This window comes from Taurulus bubalis (assembly GCF_910589615.1).
Source record: "Taurulus bubalis genome assembly, chromosome: 7".
In the NCBI taxonomy this organism is placed as follows: Eukaryota; Metazoa; Chordata; class Actinopteri; order Perciformes; family Cottidae; genus Taurulus; species Taurulus bubalis.
In genome coordinates, this window is record NC_136595.1 from 14,567,881 (window position 1) to 14,584,604 (window position 16,724).

At 40.9% G+C, this 16,724-nt stretch overlaps 1 protein-coding gene across 1 annotated transcript; it reads right to left on the reverse strand.

The window, feature by feature from the left end:
- Positions 1–35: 35 nt before the first annotated feature.
- LOC306738772 (regulator of nonsense transcripts 1) lies at positions 36–15,130 on the reverse strand (the record flags this gene model as incomplete). The annotated part of the gene is made up of 24 exons (XM_079220685.1): positions 36–2,883; positions 3,899–4,021; positions 4,494–4,714; positions 5,124–5,288; positions 5,436–5,517; positions 5,660–5,834; positions 6,157–6,299; positions 6,469–6,625; positions 7,028–7,145; positions 7,297–7,510; positions 7,945–8,088; positions 8,317–8,431; positions 9,152–9,316; positions 9,459–9,577; positions 9,803–9,962; positions 10,162–10,270; positions 10,699–10,797; positions 11,065–11,149; positions 11,416–11,577; positions 11,715–11,895; positions 12,704–12,871; positions 13,315–13,404; positions 14,424–14,566; positions 14,960–15,130. The coding sequence occupies 23 exons, from the start codon at positions 15,128–15,130 to the stop codon at positions 3,902–3,904; spliced, it is 3,306 nt and encodes a 1,101-aa protein (XP_079076811.1). The 3' UTR covers positions 36–2,883; positions 3,899–3,901.
- Between the last annotated feature and the right edge of the window lie 1,594 nt (positions 15,131–16,724).

The following is a 16,724-nucleotide window of genomic DNA, read 5'->3' on the forward strand; positions in this document are numbered from 1 at the left end:
ACATTTGAATCTGAATTTCATACCATCCAAAGTGCTCAAATTGACAGCCTTTATTGATTCAGTTTAACAAGGAACCACCATATCATGATGAAACTTCACTGCAAAGATGTTTCAAATATGTATTTACATCACGCTGAGCTCTCGACCTCTGCACGTTGACAGAATGAAGCGTTTGGATGCAAAATTTTGACAACCAATTTACGACTGAATCACTTCAACGATCACTGCAGATGTTGCAATTCATTGGGGCTCAATATGGGAAAACACCAAAGCAATATTACGGCAGCAGGTTCTTAAAGCTATAACATGTTAGGATTTCAGTGGAACGGGTTTATATGTGAAACTAATTCGATGCACTAAAGAGTGATTCGCACAAAACAGAGCTATTTCTAAAGTCAATTAAACATGGAAACGTCTACTTAGAACATGATTGTCACATGTCTGCTGAAATGAGAAGCAAGTGAGAAACAGTGGAGTACATTCTTACTGTGTTCAGAAAGCGTCTTTTCCTGGAAGAGTTTAAAATGAAAACTACAATCCCTCAGAGTTTGAGGAGAAGATACAAAACTCATGAAGACAGGAAACTGTCCACCCCTATTCCTGTTGTCAGCAAGTTGCTACAATAACAGGTTTTTAATAAAACTACACAAAAAGGCTAAATAACACCCATCTGAACAAAATGTGACACAAAGCAGCGAATCCCCGACAAAAGCAAAGTTTGGATCAACTCAAGGTTCAGGTTCACACAGTTCTTCAGGAAAAGGGTTTGGGATCCACAAATCTTGATAAGAACTCTACAAGGAATACATAATGCAGGCAGAACAGCTTTTCACAAATCAAACTCGTCCACAGAAGGGAAAAAATAATTCTACCAGCTTTCGTTATGTTTTACTCCACATAGAAGGAAGGAAGGTGGCTTTTATTTCATCCGCCCATCCTGCACTCACTGACCTCATCTCTACCTGGCCTGATTTTAATAAAAAAATAAAATACATCAAATCCTTTTCTGTGGATTTCTTGAGCCCTCTGATGTCTGGAAGGTTTGTTTATGCTGGTAGTTTGATTTTTAACTACATTCATGCTTGTGTTGCAGCTGTTTATGTGAAGGTGATTGGTTATAGGCACTGATTCAGGTTTCTCATTCACTTCTCATTGATCTGCTGGCCATCACTTAATCAGTACCCATGGTATATCCTGTGTTTAACTGGGGTTTAGTAAAGTTTCTAAATAGTTTCATCCACACAGGAACCAAATATCTTTTAGATTACATTGGTTGTGTTGAGATTCTACACTTTTCTCATTTGTGAAAGCCTTAATTCTTCAACCCCGAGTATCTTAAGAGTTGCGTGACTGGAAAATACGGCCATCAGCGTGGCTATACCGCGCATCATGTGAACATTGTTCACAAAATCAAAATGCGGTGCGAAATGACACTGGATTAACATCTAATGTGTGCTGACGCATTGGGACTTCAGTCCTAAAGCCACGTTTCCATCAACATTTTTAACCCCAACATTTAACTGAAGTCATTTTCCAGAAGTGGAAACTCTCATGTCCTTCTCTTCCTCAGCCACCTTCCTTTTTCTACCCCTCACCTCTGGTGGATTGATTGCCACGACCGCCTGTAAGCCTCGACTACCATTATCCTTCTTTCCACATCTTGTTTGGTTTCTTTCACCTCAAGCAGGGACTTGTGTGTTGAGTGTGGACAGTCCACAATCCCCTGAGTAATCAATCAATGCAAAGCCTTCAAGCGTTTGCCAATCTAAGCGTACACAGAGTGTTTTCAAAAAGACATCTGGTCATGAAGCACAGCAGGACATCATCGACCCCTGCTTCCTAAAGATTAAAATAAAGATAAGCCTTCGCTGAAACTTCAAATGACATTGAGTTGAATATTCAATGCTGGTCGTGTTTAAAAGTTTCAATGACTTATTTGCAATTTTGTGCTCTGTGATAAGAAAGGTACTTCAGAGAAGAAAAAAACTGTCCCATGATGATCACAATATCGGTGGGATTTGCGCGTCATGCCTTGAAAAACAGTCCAAAATCCCTGTGCCCCTCCACCACTGACGTGTGGTCGAAACCACCCCGTTTAAAGACCTCGTGAATGAGCCAGTGGTTCTCAAGGCAAATGAAAGGTTCAATTCAAGGCTCTTTAATCTCAGACTCAAGCACAGAAACCGTGTTTTTATTTCCTCTCCGAGAAGGTGTGTCGACTGCCGCTTCCTTCAGAGGCTGCTGAGGTTTTTGGGCCATCAAGAAGATTGTTGTTGCCGCTCTCCTCTCATGATAAACCAAATTCAAGAGATACAGGCTAAGAAACCAACCGACTTTTAGCATGAGGATTTTGTGTTTCCTGTTCGATGGCTTTCGGTCTTTATCCCCCTCTGCAAGAACAAGTTCTTCAAATTCAGCTAGAAAGCCTTGACCTCCATCTGAAGAGAAGATAGCTTTCCTTCCTTTCCTGGAGGCTGTGGGTTGAAGGGGTTGGCTGAATTATTTTGTTGGGAGTTGAGCCTCGTTAGGACTCCCACGAGAGACCTTTAAGATCTCTCCCTCCGTTTCCCTCAGCAGCTCGACCACACGCCGCCATCTTCTCGACTTCCTTCACTTTGCACGGGCATCGGTCCCTGCCTCTCGCTTGTTCACTCGGCCTCTCTTGCCATCGCCATGCCCGTCTGCTCGTGCCCTCCTCGTCTTCTACCCTCTTATTTCTCTCGCTGGTCATTGGTTTGGTTTCGCTATCCCGTCGCTTTCACTCGGTGGTGCTTCGGTTGTAGCAGAGGAAAACAGGTATCCATTTTATGTTTTTATTATTTCCCAGATTAAAAAGCTGATGAACTAAGCTCAGTTCAAGCCTAGCTCCCTTCTTCAAGTGACCTGCAAGACAAAAAAAAGGTTTATAACCTTTTGTCCACAACATGATTTAAAAAGAGAACTTTATATTTAGCTCAATAGAAATGAGTAATACCGCAGAATCAAAAAGGTGCCTTAATTCGGCACTGTGGGAGCATTTTGCATATATAAAATTACCAGGGAGTCACGTAAATCGCTAATTGATTACACAGTTTAACCATCAGTGTGAAAAGGTTTTACTTTTATAATGGTAAAAAAACAAAAGAATTGAAGTAACAACAATGTCTCGTCTGATAAGGATACATGTGAACAACAAATCTGTGATGAAATCCTCAGGAGAAGAGCTAGCAACTTTAGTAACGTTATAAAGAGGAACTGTAGTGAGGTTGCATTGAGTTACATTATGGTGCATTCAAGCTCCATTCAGTTAAAATACATTTTGAACGAAAGTCAAATTATAACATTATCATGATGTGATCAAATGTGATCTTGGAAAATTTTGTTTTTGGTGAGAAACTTAAAAATCTAGTTGTTTTAAGGAGATGTTTTCACAGCAACAGATATTAGAGAGGGTGACTGTTTCACATTTGCTCTCAGCAGCTTGTAATACATCATTAAAATGACTAATGCAAAGCTTTTTTCAGCTATATAATTACAATCTTTTATTTTCTAATCATTTGAATTGTGAGTTTTTCTGCAAATCACCACCATAGATGACAAACAAATTTATTTTTTTTATATATATATATATATATATATATATATATATATATATATAGTTAATTTGCTATATAGGAGAACACTTTTATTAGATAAACAAGTTTCTACAGAGCTGAGAGCAGTACAAGTCTCAAAAGCCTGAAAAGACTGACCATATACTTTTCAGACAGGTGTTTAGGTAATAAATACAATGTCTGACTAAATAACCACAATAAAACTGGACACATCCCTCAGTAATGAAACACAATGACTGTACTACTTTCTAAAGCTTAGATGGACTATGTTGTAACTACACAGTCACTATGTGTTATGTACTTACACTTTAGTACTGTGACAGTCCAGTCACCCCGCCATGCTGGTATGCACGTTCACCCTGGTAAGTTGAGTCCTGGGACAAAGCTACGTCGATCTGGGACTTGAACTCATCGCCCAGGTAGCTGTCCTGTAGAACAAGACGACAAAAACATCATTGCAGACACATTTTTAAGTTAAAGTTCTTAATTAATCTTATGCAGCAGTCGTTGGTATTGAAAATCTTAAGTCACAGGCTCCCGCCAACAATGCTAATTAAATATGTATTAAATAGAAAAGGAAGCCCACACATGTAAAAACAAAATGAGTATCCAAACATAGAACAATGCAATTTGAAAAAAAAGGGCTAAAATTAGAACTAAAATAAAACCTTTACCAGTGAGATCGATGACAGAAGCTCCAAATCTCGTCTAATGCAGACTTATATATTGGATCTGATATACATATATTTAATTTCTTTCCTTACTTTTATTTTATTTGCTCAATTCAGATTAAAAAAAAAGAAAGTGACCAGATCAACCGAAAAAAAGAAAAAGACCCATTAACTGTCAACTGACATATTTTGATAAATCTTCTTTCACTATGTGACAGTGATAGGATACCTGGGACAGCTCTGGCTGGGAGAGGCCAGGCTGGCTCATCTGGGACGGCTGGCTCATGGAGATATAGCCCTGTGTCAGCGGCCCCTGGGAGAAGGGCTGGGAGGCCCCGTCCTGGCTGGCCTGGCTGTTTGGTCCGTTACCCTGACTGGCACCCTGGTGTGCCGATCCTCGGACCCTCTGCCGCCCGCCACGGCCAAGCTTACCCTTCATAGCTCCACGACCTTGATGGGAAAAGAAGATTATCAGCACCGAGTAAAAAAAAAAATTAAAAAAAATCATAGTAACAAACAATAATATGTTATTTACACTAGATGGAAGAGGAAGTGAAGCTTGTGATGTACTGGGGATTATTGCTGGTGGACAATGAAGACAGGGTGGTAAAGTGATTTGGTCCCTGTAACTTGTGGATTGTCAGTACTTTTGGTCAAGTTCAAAGCACTACATGAAGAAGTAACATCAGTCCACACTGTAATTTTACCTCAGTTCATTTAATGAAAAAAAGTGTATCAACATTTCTCTCCACACCCTGATCTCTACGGAGATTTGATTATTTTTAAACTCTAACAAAGTTTAGAGTGAAAGTTTTCTTATTGTCAGTTTATGTAATAGCTCAGTGGACCATCTCAGTACCTGCAGCAGGCCCGTTGGTCTGACCCAGGTAGCTGGGCGGAGGCATTGGTGGCATCACCAGGTTGAAGGGAATGGGGATATTCATAGCGGCCATATGACCGGGGCCTGCCCCAATCATCCCAATCTGGTCGTGAGTTTGAAAGTACATGTTGGACGGACGTCCGGCTGAAAGAGAGCATGCGCAACAAGACACAATGTCAGTTTGTTTTTTAACGCTCAGGCGAGCATTATTTTTGCAGGACTGTATTGCAGCCTGTTGATTTTCAAAAAAGTGTAATTTATTATTTTGATTATTACATATTAAATGAATACCAGCATTACTGCGGTCGTAAGCAGAGCCAGGGATGAGGGCCTCGCGGGCATCATACATCGCAGTGCTCATAAAGCGTCCCCCCTGGGGAAAAAAACAGATAATATTTCATACAGTTGCATAATTCACAGATTTAAGTAAATGTCTTCAAACGGCGTATTTTGTCTTGTGATTATGTTTGCCCCAGAGCATGATGAGTGCACATACAATTGTTTGTTCTACTCACAGGGTTGATGGTGTTGACCAGCTTGCGGGGCTTGCTGAACTGCATGAGGCTCTCCCTCAGGTTGTTCAGGGGACCCTCCACGAGGACCTTCTGCTCCTTGTAGTTGTTCAGCAGGTTATTCCACAGCGGCTGCTTGGAGAGAGCCTTGGGATTTCCCACGATGATCACACCGTACCTTTATTCATATCACACACACAAGACTGCTGCTCAGGGACAGGGGTAGAACTTCTGTGTTGAAATACATTCATAGAAATTAAAATGGTCCGACTATACAATTAATAGTAGGCAAGTCTAATTTAATTGTCAATGGTGTGACAGGGTGGATACTATGAGTATTCACATTGCAACAATGTAAAAATAAAATCAAAAGCTGAATTTTTGCAGTCGGTCAAAAATATCGGAATTGAATGATTCCTAATTAGCTTCTACTTGGAAAATAAATAGCTCATAATAAACTAAGGAGCTGCACCATAATTATCATCAAAGAAGGTTTTTACTTGGCTCTGGTCAGCGCCACATTGAGACGACGTGGGTCATTCAGGAAGCCGATTCCCTGGTGTTCATTGGCACGAACACAAGAAAGGATGATAAAGTCCTTCTCTCTGCCCTGAAAGGCGTCCACGCTGGCAATTTCCACTTGCTATAATGGGACAGGACAAGAGCAGGATGAGGGGGAGATTGCATAGAAAACAGAGGAACAGATTGTCTTCAACCCCACAGAGAAAATTCACTAATGATATTTAAAGTTTTCAATCAATTTGAACTTGATACACCTCTAATCAGGAGTGTGTCTCAGCTGTGCGTGCTACCTGATAGAGTTTGGTGTGCAGGGAGCCACTGAACTGCATGTACTGGACCAGGTAGGAGCGCTGACCCTCGTACGGGGTGATGATGCCGATCTGGTCAGGTTTGGCTCCAGCCTTCAGCAGCCTGGTGGTGATCTTCTCTACGTTTGCAGCCTCCGTCCTTAAAAACATCAGCGTCACGTAAGTACAGTACTGCTCAATCTACTGAGGTTAAAAAAAAGGTTACAAAAATAAAATAAAATACACATAACGGCCCCCAGTTTAATCTAGCTTCTCTGGAAATTGTGATCCTGATTAAAAGGAAAACCTTTTTCAGTGTTCTGGAGTTGAGATCAGCATTCCTGTTGATTATAATTGACAAGCGGTGGGCTTTCTTCACAAATAAGGTATTGCAACTATTTAAGCCTGGTTTTGAGGCGATGGCTGTATGAGAGCACCCCCTAGTGTTTGGCTTCAGCAACCCTTTCCCAGCCAATGTCGTCAATGCACTTTGTATGTTATGAATGATTTAGAGCTTTGAGGTAAATTAGGCAAAGTAAGCAAAGAAAACATATCACGTTACCTGTTAAGGTAGGAGGTTCCAGAGCTGGCAATCTCCTCTTGACCTTGAGTCACGTAGAAGAACATGGGCTTGTCTGGTTGCGGCCACTGGAAGTCAAAGCCTTTCTTAATGCGGTCAGCTGAGGAGAAAATTTAAATTACATTACATTTGTAGTCTTAAAAAATGTTTGCAGATCTGGTTACCCACTAATGTACCAGCCAAAGTGTACATTTAAATGAATTGGCTCAACCGTCAAACCAGACAATGAACTGCGTAATATCTTTACAAACCTGCAGTCACACCGTTCTGCAGGGAGCCCTCATAGAAGATGTTGGAGGGGAAGGCACTGAGAGCCGGGTGCATGCGGTACTGGACCTGCAGGCGGATCGGGCGAATCCCCAGAACCACCAAGCGTTCAAACAGGGACTGGGACAGGCCTGCCTTGGCTGCTTTCTTACACATCACCACAGGACCCAGCTGGCAGTGATCGCCCACCAGAATTAGCTGGGAGGAGGAAAATGAGTCACACAGATCGACAGTTGGATTATATAACAGCATAACGTAGGAAGTTTTTGGCGAAGTTTTTGTTCAGGCGAATTATTTTGCTAACTCGACAAGATTTAAATTATATCGTTAGCGATTTAATTAAGTTGACGTAATGATTAAAAATATATTATATAAATATATATAAATACTGACAGTGGCAGTTGAACATGTTCCTATGACACTCTTCTATATTTTACTATTCATTATTGAATCTTGCCACTTGAATGCCCTGATTTCAACAGAAAACATTCAAATTCCTTCAATGTCAAGATGTTTTTTCATTCACAGTTGTAGTTCAAATTATACATCATGGGCAATTGACCCTTCGCTAAGACCAGTTCCCTACTGCTACTCCATCAAACTAGTAGTTATTAAGCTGTGTGTATGTTTACCTGCTTGGCGCCAAGCACCACAGGCACCATGCACTCTGGCTCGGTGGCCTGGGTGCTCTCATCAATCAGGATGGAGCGGAACTGCATCTTGGCCAGACGAGGATCTCCAGCCCCGACGCAGGTACAACAGATAACATCAGCATTCTGGACAACAAAGATGACAATTTACAACCATCAAACAGAAGAGACAGCCAAAAAAGAGTGGTAAAGACACCATAAATACAAAATAATAAGAACAGTCAGAATCAGTTTGAAAATGCGTGGCAGAAACTACTTGTTGCATTAGCAGTGACTCAAAAACTGTAGCGGGGCTTTTTGTGAGCCGAGTTTCAACTTTGAGTTATTTTGGTTTAACACTTTGAAGCTCCTCACCATGAGCAGCTCCCTCTCAGCTGTGCGTTTCAAAGCCCTGTAGCGTTTCTCATCAGCAGATGACAGCTCACCGGTCTCATCCTTCAGCTGCTGTAGTTTCTGAAGCTCCGGCATACTAGTGAGACAAAGACACATCAGGGTTACTCCAGAAAGCACACAGTAGAGTTGTACACTACTTCGCTAATCTGTAGTCAAGGGCACGAGTCTTAAAAAGTTTTAAAAAAAAAATAAAATGTTTTTTGACAATGTTGACATGGAGTCAGTTTATTAGCTTAGCAGCATTTATCGCAGGATTACTTCATTAGGATTACTACGATACTGAAGAAAAATCTGACGAGTTCTGTAGTTACTAGGAGCGTATTCTCAGTGAATTTATGTAATCCAGTGTCTCGTTGGACAATTACATGTGTCTGTTCTGGTAAATTAATATGTTGCCGATGTATTGTTATGGCGTGTATAACAATATTTTAGCCGCTAAAAGCTAAGCAACAAATGGAATACACACATGTAATTACACAAATGTCTCTCCCAGTGAGCCTTTTTCCATTGAAAAGACATCGAAGTGATAATATAGATCCGTTTATTTATGCATTCACACAGGAGGTCATTTCTTACCAGCTGTCTTTCCTTCATTCAACGACAGTACCACGAATTTGGACGAGTATGAGTATGCAAACTTGGTGAAATTCAAAGTAAAAAAGCAGGATGAATATAGAGTGTTAAAATAAATAGCTATGAAGTGCCAAGCCTCTGGTGTGACTAATATTTGCTCAAAGCAGAATTCAAGCATCAATAACTTTTGAGTCCCGAGTCAGTTTCTCGACGTGCCACTGACCTGTCCATGTTGCTGATCTGGTTGTGCAGAGCTAGGAAGGATACCGGTGACTCAATGGCCTCACGGCTCTTAGCACAAAGCCTGACGACCTTCAGTCCAGTCTTGTCAATCTTCTCCGTCAACTGATCCACGGCAATGTTACTGGGAGCGCACACCAGCACTGGTCTGCAAACAGACACACATACACAATAGAGAAAGTTAAAACAGGAACACAGTTTGTGGAATAAAATATGTTATATATATATATATATATATATAAATAATAACAGATTTCTGTAAGTATTTATATTTAAAAAAAAGTTTTTACCCATTGCCTTGACGGGACAAGTGGTAGACGATAGTGGCAGAGGTAACGGTCTTCCCAGTGCCAGGAGGACCTTGGATGAGACTCAGAGGCCTCTGCAGCACCGTCTTCACAGCGTACACCTGAACAAGTAACAAAGTAGTGTGTTTTTTGTACGCTTAAAAGAATGTTTTTTTTAAGTCACAAGCTTTCTTTTTCCCCCCAAACCTATTAAAAATAGATTAGCTATATTGATACACGGATGTACATAATAAATCACAGTAAACAAGACAACTCAACTCTGTTTTTCCCCCCACTGTTAAGGAAATGATAAGATGAATCACAAGGACTGTTTTGTGAGGTCTGACCTGTGAGTGATTGAGGTCGGGCAGGCCCTGGGCAGTAAAGCGCTTTGGCAGCTGGCACTTGATGGTGACATCCTCTACCTCGTGGCCCAGCAGTTTATGGTAAATATAACCAGACACAGATGTCTCATCCACCGCAAAGGTCTTCAGGGCGCTCTGCATTCTGCATCAACCCAAATGTGAGTTATTATCACTGACATCTTTACTTTACAAATGATAAACACGGCATATTTACATAAAAGTACCTCCTGTGAACAATGCAAAAAAATTAGTTCTGTGCACTGTTTATGGGCGGGGGAAAATTACATACTGTAATGTGAAGTAATACAATGAGCTACGAAAAGCTATAAATGTGAGCCTACCTGTCAAAGGATGTGGACTTCCACACAAAGTCAACCTGGAAGTTGTGGGGGATTTCCACAGGTGCTCCAACGCTGCTACGCAACTCGATGGCAATTTCATCCCCATAATCTTTAAAGACCGGCTATTAAGGAAGTAAACAGTATGTTGTCTGTACCATTCTAGTGTTATAGTTAAAAGGGATGATTCATGTGTATCCCTTGTGATGCAGAACTGAATCTTTGTATCTGTATCAATTTCAACTAACCGTTTCACAATATCAGTAATGTTCAGTCAGACAGACAAACTGTAGGTTTACAGAATCAACAGATATTTGACATGCGTGAAAAGAAAAAACGGCAATGCTTCCGAGAGGTACAAGACAATGCGTCAGCTGACAGTAACTAAAAGAAAATGTCAACGTCTATCTTGGTTTTGGGTTCACATTGAATGCGGTGGAAGATGAGGCCAATGTGTATCTTATGACTGAAAACTCTCACAGGTTACAATATAATGATGAATAGACGATACATTGCAATTGCTAGTAGTGTAAAGGATACTGTCAGGGACTTTGATGACATGACCTATGCCTTTCCACAGAGGTGCCAGGTCTCCCTTGTACCGCAAGCAGATCTCATCACCTTGCATCAGCCGCATATCTGGGATTAATAAAAGGACACAAGTTAGACACAGATATATGCTCAAAATAACCCACCCACAAATAAACTGAGGAGGATGGGCTATCTTCATAAACCAAATGATACAGTACCGTGCACGCGCAAAAAAACATTACAAAACCAAAACCAAGCAAACGATGCAGGGTTTGGGGAGGTTGCGTGCAATTCTCGGGACTGAATGGAGATGAGAAGGGGCTCTATCTGTACCACAGAACCACTTAGGGGAAGTAAAACTCGGAGACTTACCACCTGAATCCGTCTTGGGCAGTGTGAAATAGGCAATCCGCTTTTTATTGAGCCCCAGGTCCCACCTGACTGTTATATTGTCTTGGGTCTGCAGAAGGAAAAACAAAAGCACAAATATAAAATCAACTACAAATAAAGGTAACATGAAGTTGTGCTTTATATTTAGGCGTTCAGTGTGATCGCAGAAAACTAATAAAACCGTAAAAGTATATTTTAAACTAACTGACTGGGTTTCTGAGCACATGTTTTTGTCCCCTGAACTGAGAGACACATACACAACCATGGACATTCAAGGAAGAAAAACACCAGTCACTGAGTTACAAAGTGTCCTAATCAGAAGTGTAGTTCAGGTACCTGGGACTCCTTAAGCTTCTTGTCGTAGTCAGCCTCCAGTTTGACCAAAGGGCCAAAGATGTTTTGGTACTGGTAGGCATCCTCATAGCGCAGCAGCACATGCTGGGGCTCCTCGTCCACTCCAGGTTTTTCCAGGTCTTCCAAGGTGGCAGTGGGGTTATCCTGAGGGAAGACAAAGTCAAGGCAACCGTCAATCCAAAGTACATCCAACATCCTATCACAAAGTCTTATTTCACACACAAATTCCACTGTATAGTGACAGATTTAAAAAAAAAAAAGATTCCTAGCTGTATTTATACCTTCCAGAGCTCCTCCAACTTGTTGATCTGCTGAGCAGTAATCTGACGGGCCCGAAGCTGCTCCTGCTCCGATGGGATCTTCACCAGCCAGGACAGAAAGCAGCGGTCCTGGATAAGTGGTTGCCACTGCGAGCTATCCCAATTAATGTCCTTCAGGCTACTCTGGCTGGCACAGGGCTGCCTACATGGAGATACAAGGTTCATAAAGACAGAAACTGAGTTTATGTGTGGAATTAGACAGTAATTTCACTACTGTAGAGGATGAAAACAAATCTATTTACATTTTTTTTTTTTACTTAAGTTGATTTCTCAGTAGTACTAGTACTTATATCTACATGAGCACAGAGCAAAAGCCACTGAAGAAAGGTCTGTGGATATCAGGAGAGAGTTCCACAAACAACAGCTGCAGACTAAATACCGAATTTCTCACTTCTGACCGCCAAGTCACATTTTTGGGGAATCTAACAGGTTGTGGAAAAATTGTAATATTAATCAGTGCAAACAAGACTCCAAAGATATGTTTGAGGTAGAAACAGTGTCACCATTACATAGTTTGTATAGGTGAGTACATCAAATAAGTGTTTTTCAAATTATTATTAGTTTAATCTAAATTGAGATAATTTAACCTACAGCTGTTTTGGAGATATGAAAGAAAGAAAAAAATAATAATCATAAACATATAATTGTTATTTTTGTTAGTTATCTGGCTGACTATTCAGGTGTTTAAGCACTTTGCATCTGTTTCCTGAGCATTAGGATGCCTGACAATCCAATGACAACTCATCGCAAGGGTTGAAACCTGTACAGCCTTCCAGTTTCAAAGAAAGGATTTGCATATTTAGCTAGCTTGCGCTGCAGCATGGCGTATAATGACTGCCAATGCTGTCCTGAAGGACACTCTTGACAGATCATACTGGATTTGTCCAGTATGAACACGGCTTACAGGACGGTGTGTATATGTACAAGCCTGCCGCCCAGCATGCACTTACCTGCAGAGTAGTACCACCACGGAATCGGCCTTCGCCGGGATGAAACCCAGAAGGAAGACATTGCGACAGCCACAGTTGTAACACTCCAGCACTGTCTCGCCCAGCGGCCCATCTTTATGCAGCGTCACTTCTTTGCATTTGGCTCTCACCAAGTGGTTAACAATGTGACTGAAATTCAGAGAGTAGGGGTTAAATGATTGAGAAAATAATCAGAAACACTTTGATCTGTGACATTTTCCTGGTTGCACTGGTGCAGAAATCTATGGATAGTTTGCATAACACATATTGACACAGCCCAAAAACAGGACAGACAGAATAGACTTTCAGTTTCAAACAAACAATGTTTGTTGTATTATTATTACATTACTTGCCTATGTCAACAGCTGACAGTATAGTCACTACATTCTACAGATCTCTCTTTACACACATTTAGCATCATCTGTGTGGCAAAGGTCTAGCTGATTGCGATGGTGATAATAGTAAAATAATCCACATTTATTGCAGTGTTAGTTATTCTTATATCAAGTCTAAGTGGGTGTTTACATTTGAGCAGTTTCATGTTCTGGTGCTTATATTTGAGGTAATCAGGTGAAAATGAGGAGACTACACACCTGCCAGATGTGTTGCCACGTCCATTACAGAACCACTTTTTGCTGGTATTGCAGTACACCACACATGCTGGATCATGAATACCGCAGTAGCTGCAAAAACAAAAAATGTATCAAAACCGCATCTGAATTACAGCAGTGTTAAGTACACATCTTGCATAGCAAAAAGCAAGGCCATGCTGAAAATGACAAAAGGAAGAATCATTTAAATAATACATACATGATAGTTCAGAGGAGTTAGCATATTGCATCTAACATGCAATATATTTCTTTATTTTTTTTAATATTTAACAATAAAATAAATTTCTCATGAAATTTCATGGGCTCATGCTCTTGACATACAGGACTCCCAGTTAAAATGGGAATCTTGAAATTGTCATTTCCACTTTATACACAAAACACTATGGACACTATTATGAACACACAATTTAATTATTTTCTCCCAAATAGAAATTCTACATCAACCAGGAATGAAATCTTAAGGATCGCCACTTTGTCAACAACAAATGAATATGTGTTATCTTAAAAAAAAAGAGGCTCAAATTCCAACTTTCCACTCGTAAACCAGATCTGTTTTAGGCACACCGAACAAGCTACAACCAAGACAATCAATTCTAGCTACAGTAATATAATATTCCCCTCCTTTTTCTTAAGTTAAGATCTAAAACCGTTTCCCACATGTATGTATATAATTGTATATTTTGTATAAGTATTGAATGCTTACAGGAATGTAAATAATGGAAGTTGTGTATAATCGTCTTTAAATTTAAATAGAATGGGCATCAGCATTGTAATTACAATAACGATATAAAAACCGTCACTGTAGCTGGCTGGTGCGTTTCATTAGTGATATGTGCAAGTCTTACATTAGTACTACTTGACTTGTACAGTTTGACTATGCGTATCAGAAAAGTTGTACCCGTTAGTGAGAATAATGAATGTGGTGTCTGTTTTCCCTGCATGTTGTGTGCAAGATCAGGGACTATAACAAGAATAAGCACCGTATATACAGTACTGATCAATCACCAAGACAAACCCAACACTAATATACTATAATCACTTCCTTTATTATCCAACGACACCGAGGCACGATGTGGTTTCGGTCTGTGTACCTGCATGCGTGCAGAGGCAGGTCTTTGGTGTAGTACGTGTCTTCTTCATCCTCCTCAAAGTTGAGCTCGGCCAACAGCTGACTGGCCTTTGCCACGGAGTCCTCCACTCCACCGTTGAGAAGACCCTCATCAGGACCGTTTACCTGTAGCACAACAGAAGCTTTACCAAACAAACTGAACGCCAACGATTAGCAGCTAGCGGCTAGGAGACGCAGCGCGAAAAGGGCAGATCGCTAATTACAAGTTGACAGACTGTCATTGTTCTTAACTCTCATCTCTGAGCATTAAAGTCACGCCTGTGTGTCTGGTTTGCATCGAGCAGTTAAAAAGAAACGCGCTCAGACACCTCACATTACTTTGTGATGTTTAAGAAGCGGGCTCGCTAGCTAGCAGCGCGTTAGCGGCTCCAGCTAGCTAGCATGGAGCTAGCATGAAGCCGCTAGATCCAATGGCAGCGGGCTAGCATGCAGCTAACCCAGCTACCGTCGGTAAACCGCGCTTTAATGTGGTTTCCTGAACAAGAGAACGCCTCAGACCTGGCTGTCCAGCTGGCTCTGGGTCTGGCCTTGGGTCTGCGTCTGGCTGGGAAGGGTAAAATCCGTGAAGTCGTACTCGGAGCCCTGGGTGTCCGCTCCGAGCAACTCCGTTTCCTCGGTGTCTAGGAAGGTGAGGGTCTGGGAACTCGGCCCGTACGCCTCCACACTCATCTTGAGTCTCAACTTTCGCTTCACGGAGCGGTTTCCGTTGTTCGTCTGAAGATGAACGAAATCCTCCGCAGTGTTTGTGTATCGAAATGCTTGTTTAGATGCCGACGCTCGGGGTAGGGATATGAACCAAAACAAAAATGGATCCGCTCAGAACCTCGAAAGCTTCAGCAGGTCCAACAGCAACGGTGACGAACTTCGCTGCGCCGCTCAACGTGTGACGTTCTCTGTAGGTTAGGCTGCCATGGGCTGGACCAGTGAGGCCGATCCTCGGTAGAGGAAGAGCGCTCACTCTGATCTTTTTCCTGGGTACCAAAACAGAATCGTGAACCTCTGTAGGGCAAATGTGGAAATACTTTATATGCACAGTCTATGGGAAATACCAGTTGTGGAAGGAAACTAAGTACCATTTACTACAGTAGACATTTGAGGTATCTGTACTTTCATTCGGTATTTCTTTGATATGCTACTTTATCCTTCTACTTCACTACATTTTGGAGGCAAATATGTTTTACTCTTAATGCCACATTGATCTGAAAGCTGTTGTTACTTTGCAGATTCAGATTATGAACACAACATGTAGTCCAACACATACATAACGATGTATTTTTATAGATTAAGTAACCAGGCAGTTTATACATCTGTAAAATTAACCCCAACATTAAAGTGCATCAATGTATTATTCTGAAATGTGCCATAATGGGTACTTTTACTATTGTTACGCGTATATTTTGATTCTAAATTGCAAGTCAAGTCAATTTTATTTATATAGCGCAGTATTACAAATCACACATTTTCCTCTGGGAGCTTTACATTCTGTACATCATACAACACCCTCTGTCTTTGGATAATAATAATACATATGTCCTGTATTTTGAATGCATGACTTTATCACTAAATAGTTAGAGTATTTATATGCTCTTGTCTTGCTATTCTTACTTAAGTAACAGATCTGAGTACTACTCTACTAAGAAATGCCTATTGGATACTGACATACAACTGTTACAAGTATCCCCCTCCTTGAACATAGATATTTAGACAAAATCACTCACAGCCTCAACATGTGTTAAACCCCACACATAACGAGATCTATCGCCTATTAGATTAACCATGAACGTTTTTATTGTCATTTTAGAAATGTGTTTCTACAGCATTACTGTGAAAAACAATATTACTTTTGCTAGGCCCACATGTGTGTCAACATCTAACCATGTTTTCAGTATGTATTCACCACAAGGCTGAATTACTAGCAAGCAGGAGGATCCAGCCATTAATTGTTACACTGGACCTTTGACAAAGTATGTAAAGATACATTTACAATGGCATTAATACCAAAATCTCTAACTTCTGGGTGGAATTGGAAAAAAAGAGCATTGAATAGAGTGTAAACAAGCTGTTGTTATAGCCCCTGTGATGTGCTACCTATAACCTTGAATTGATCTTACTCCTGAACAGCTGGCTTAGTTAATTTTTGCATACTAAGTCATAAACAAGCATAGTATTGATAAATAGGCAATACTTTACATCTACAACTGCAGATGGCAGGCCAATCATTGACACAGGAGTGCATTTTTGTGCCAACTTTACTAACTTAATG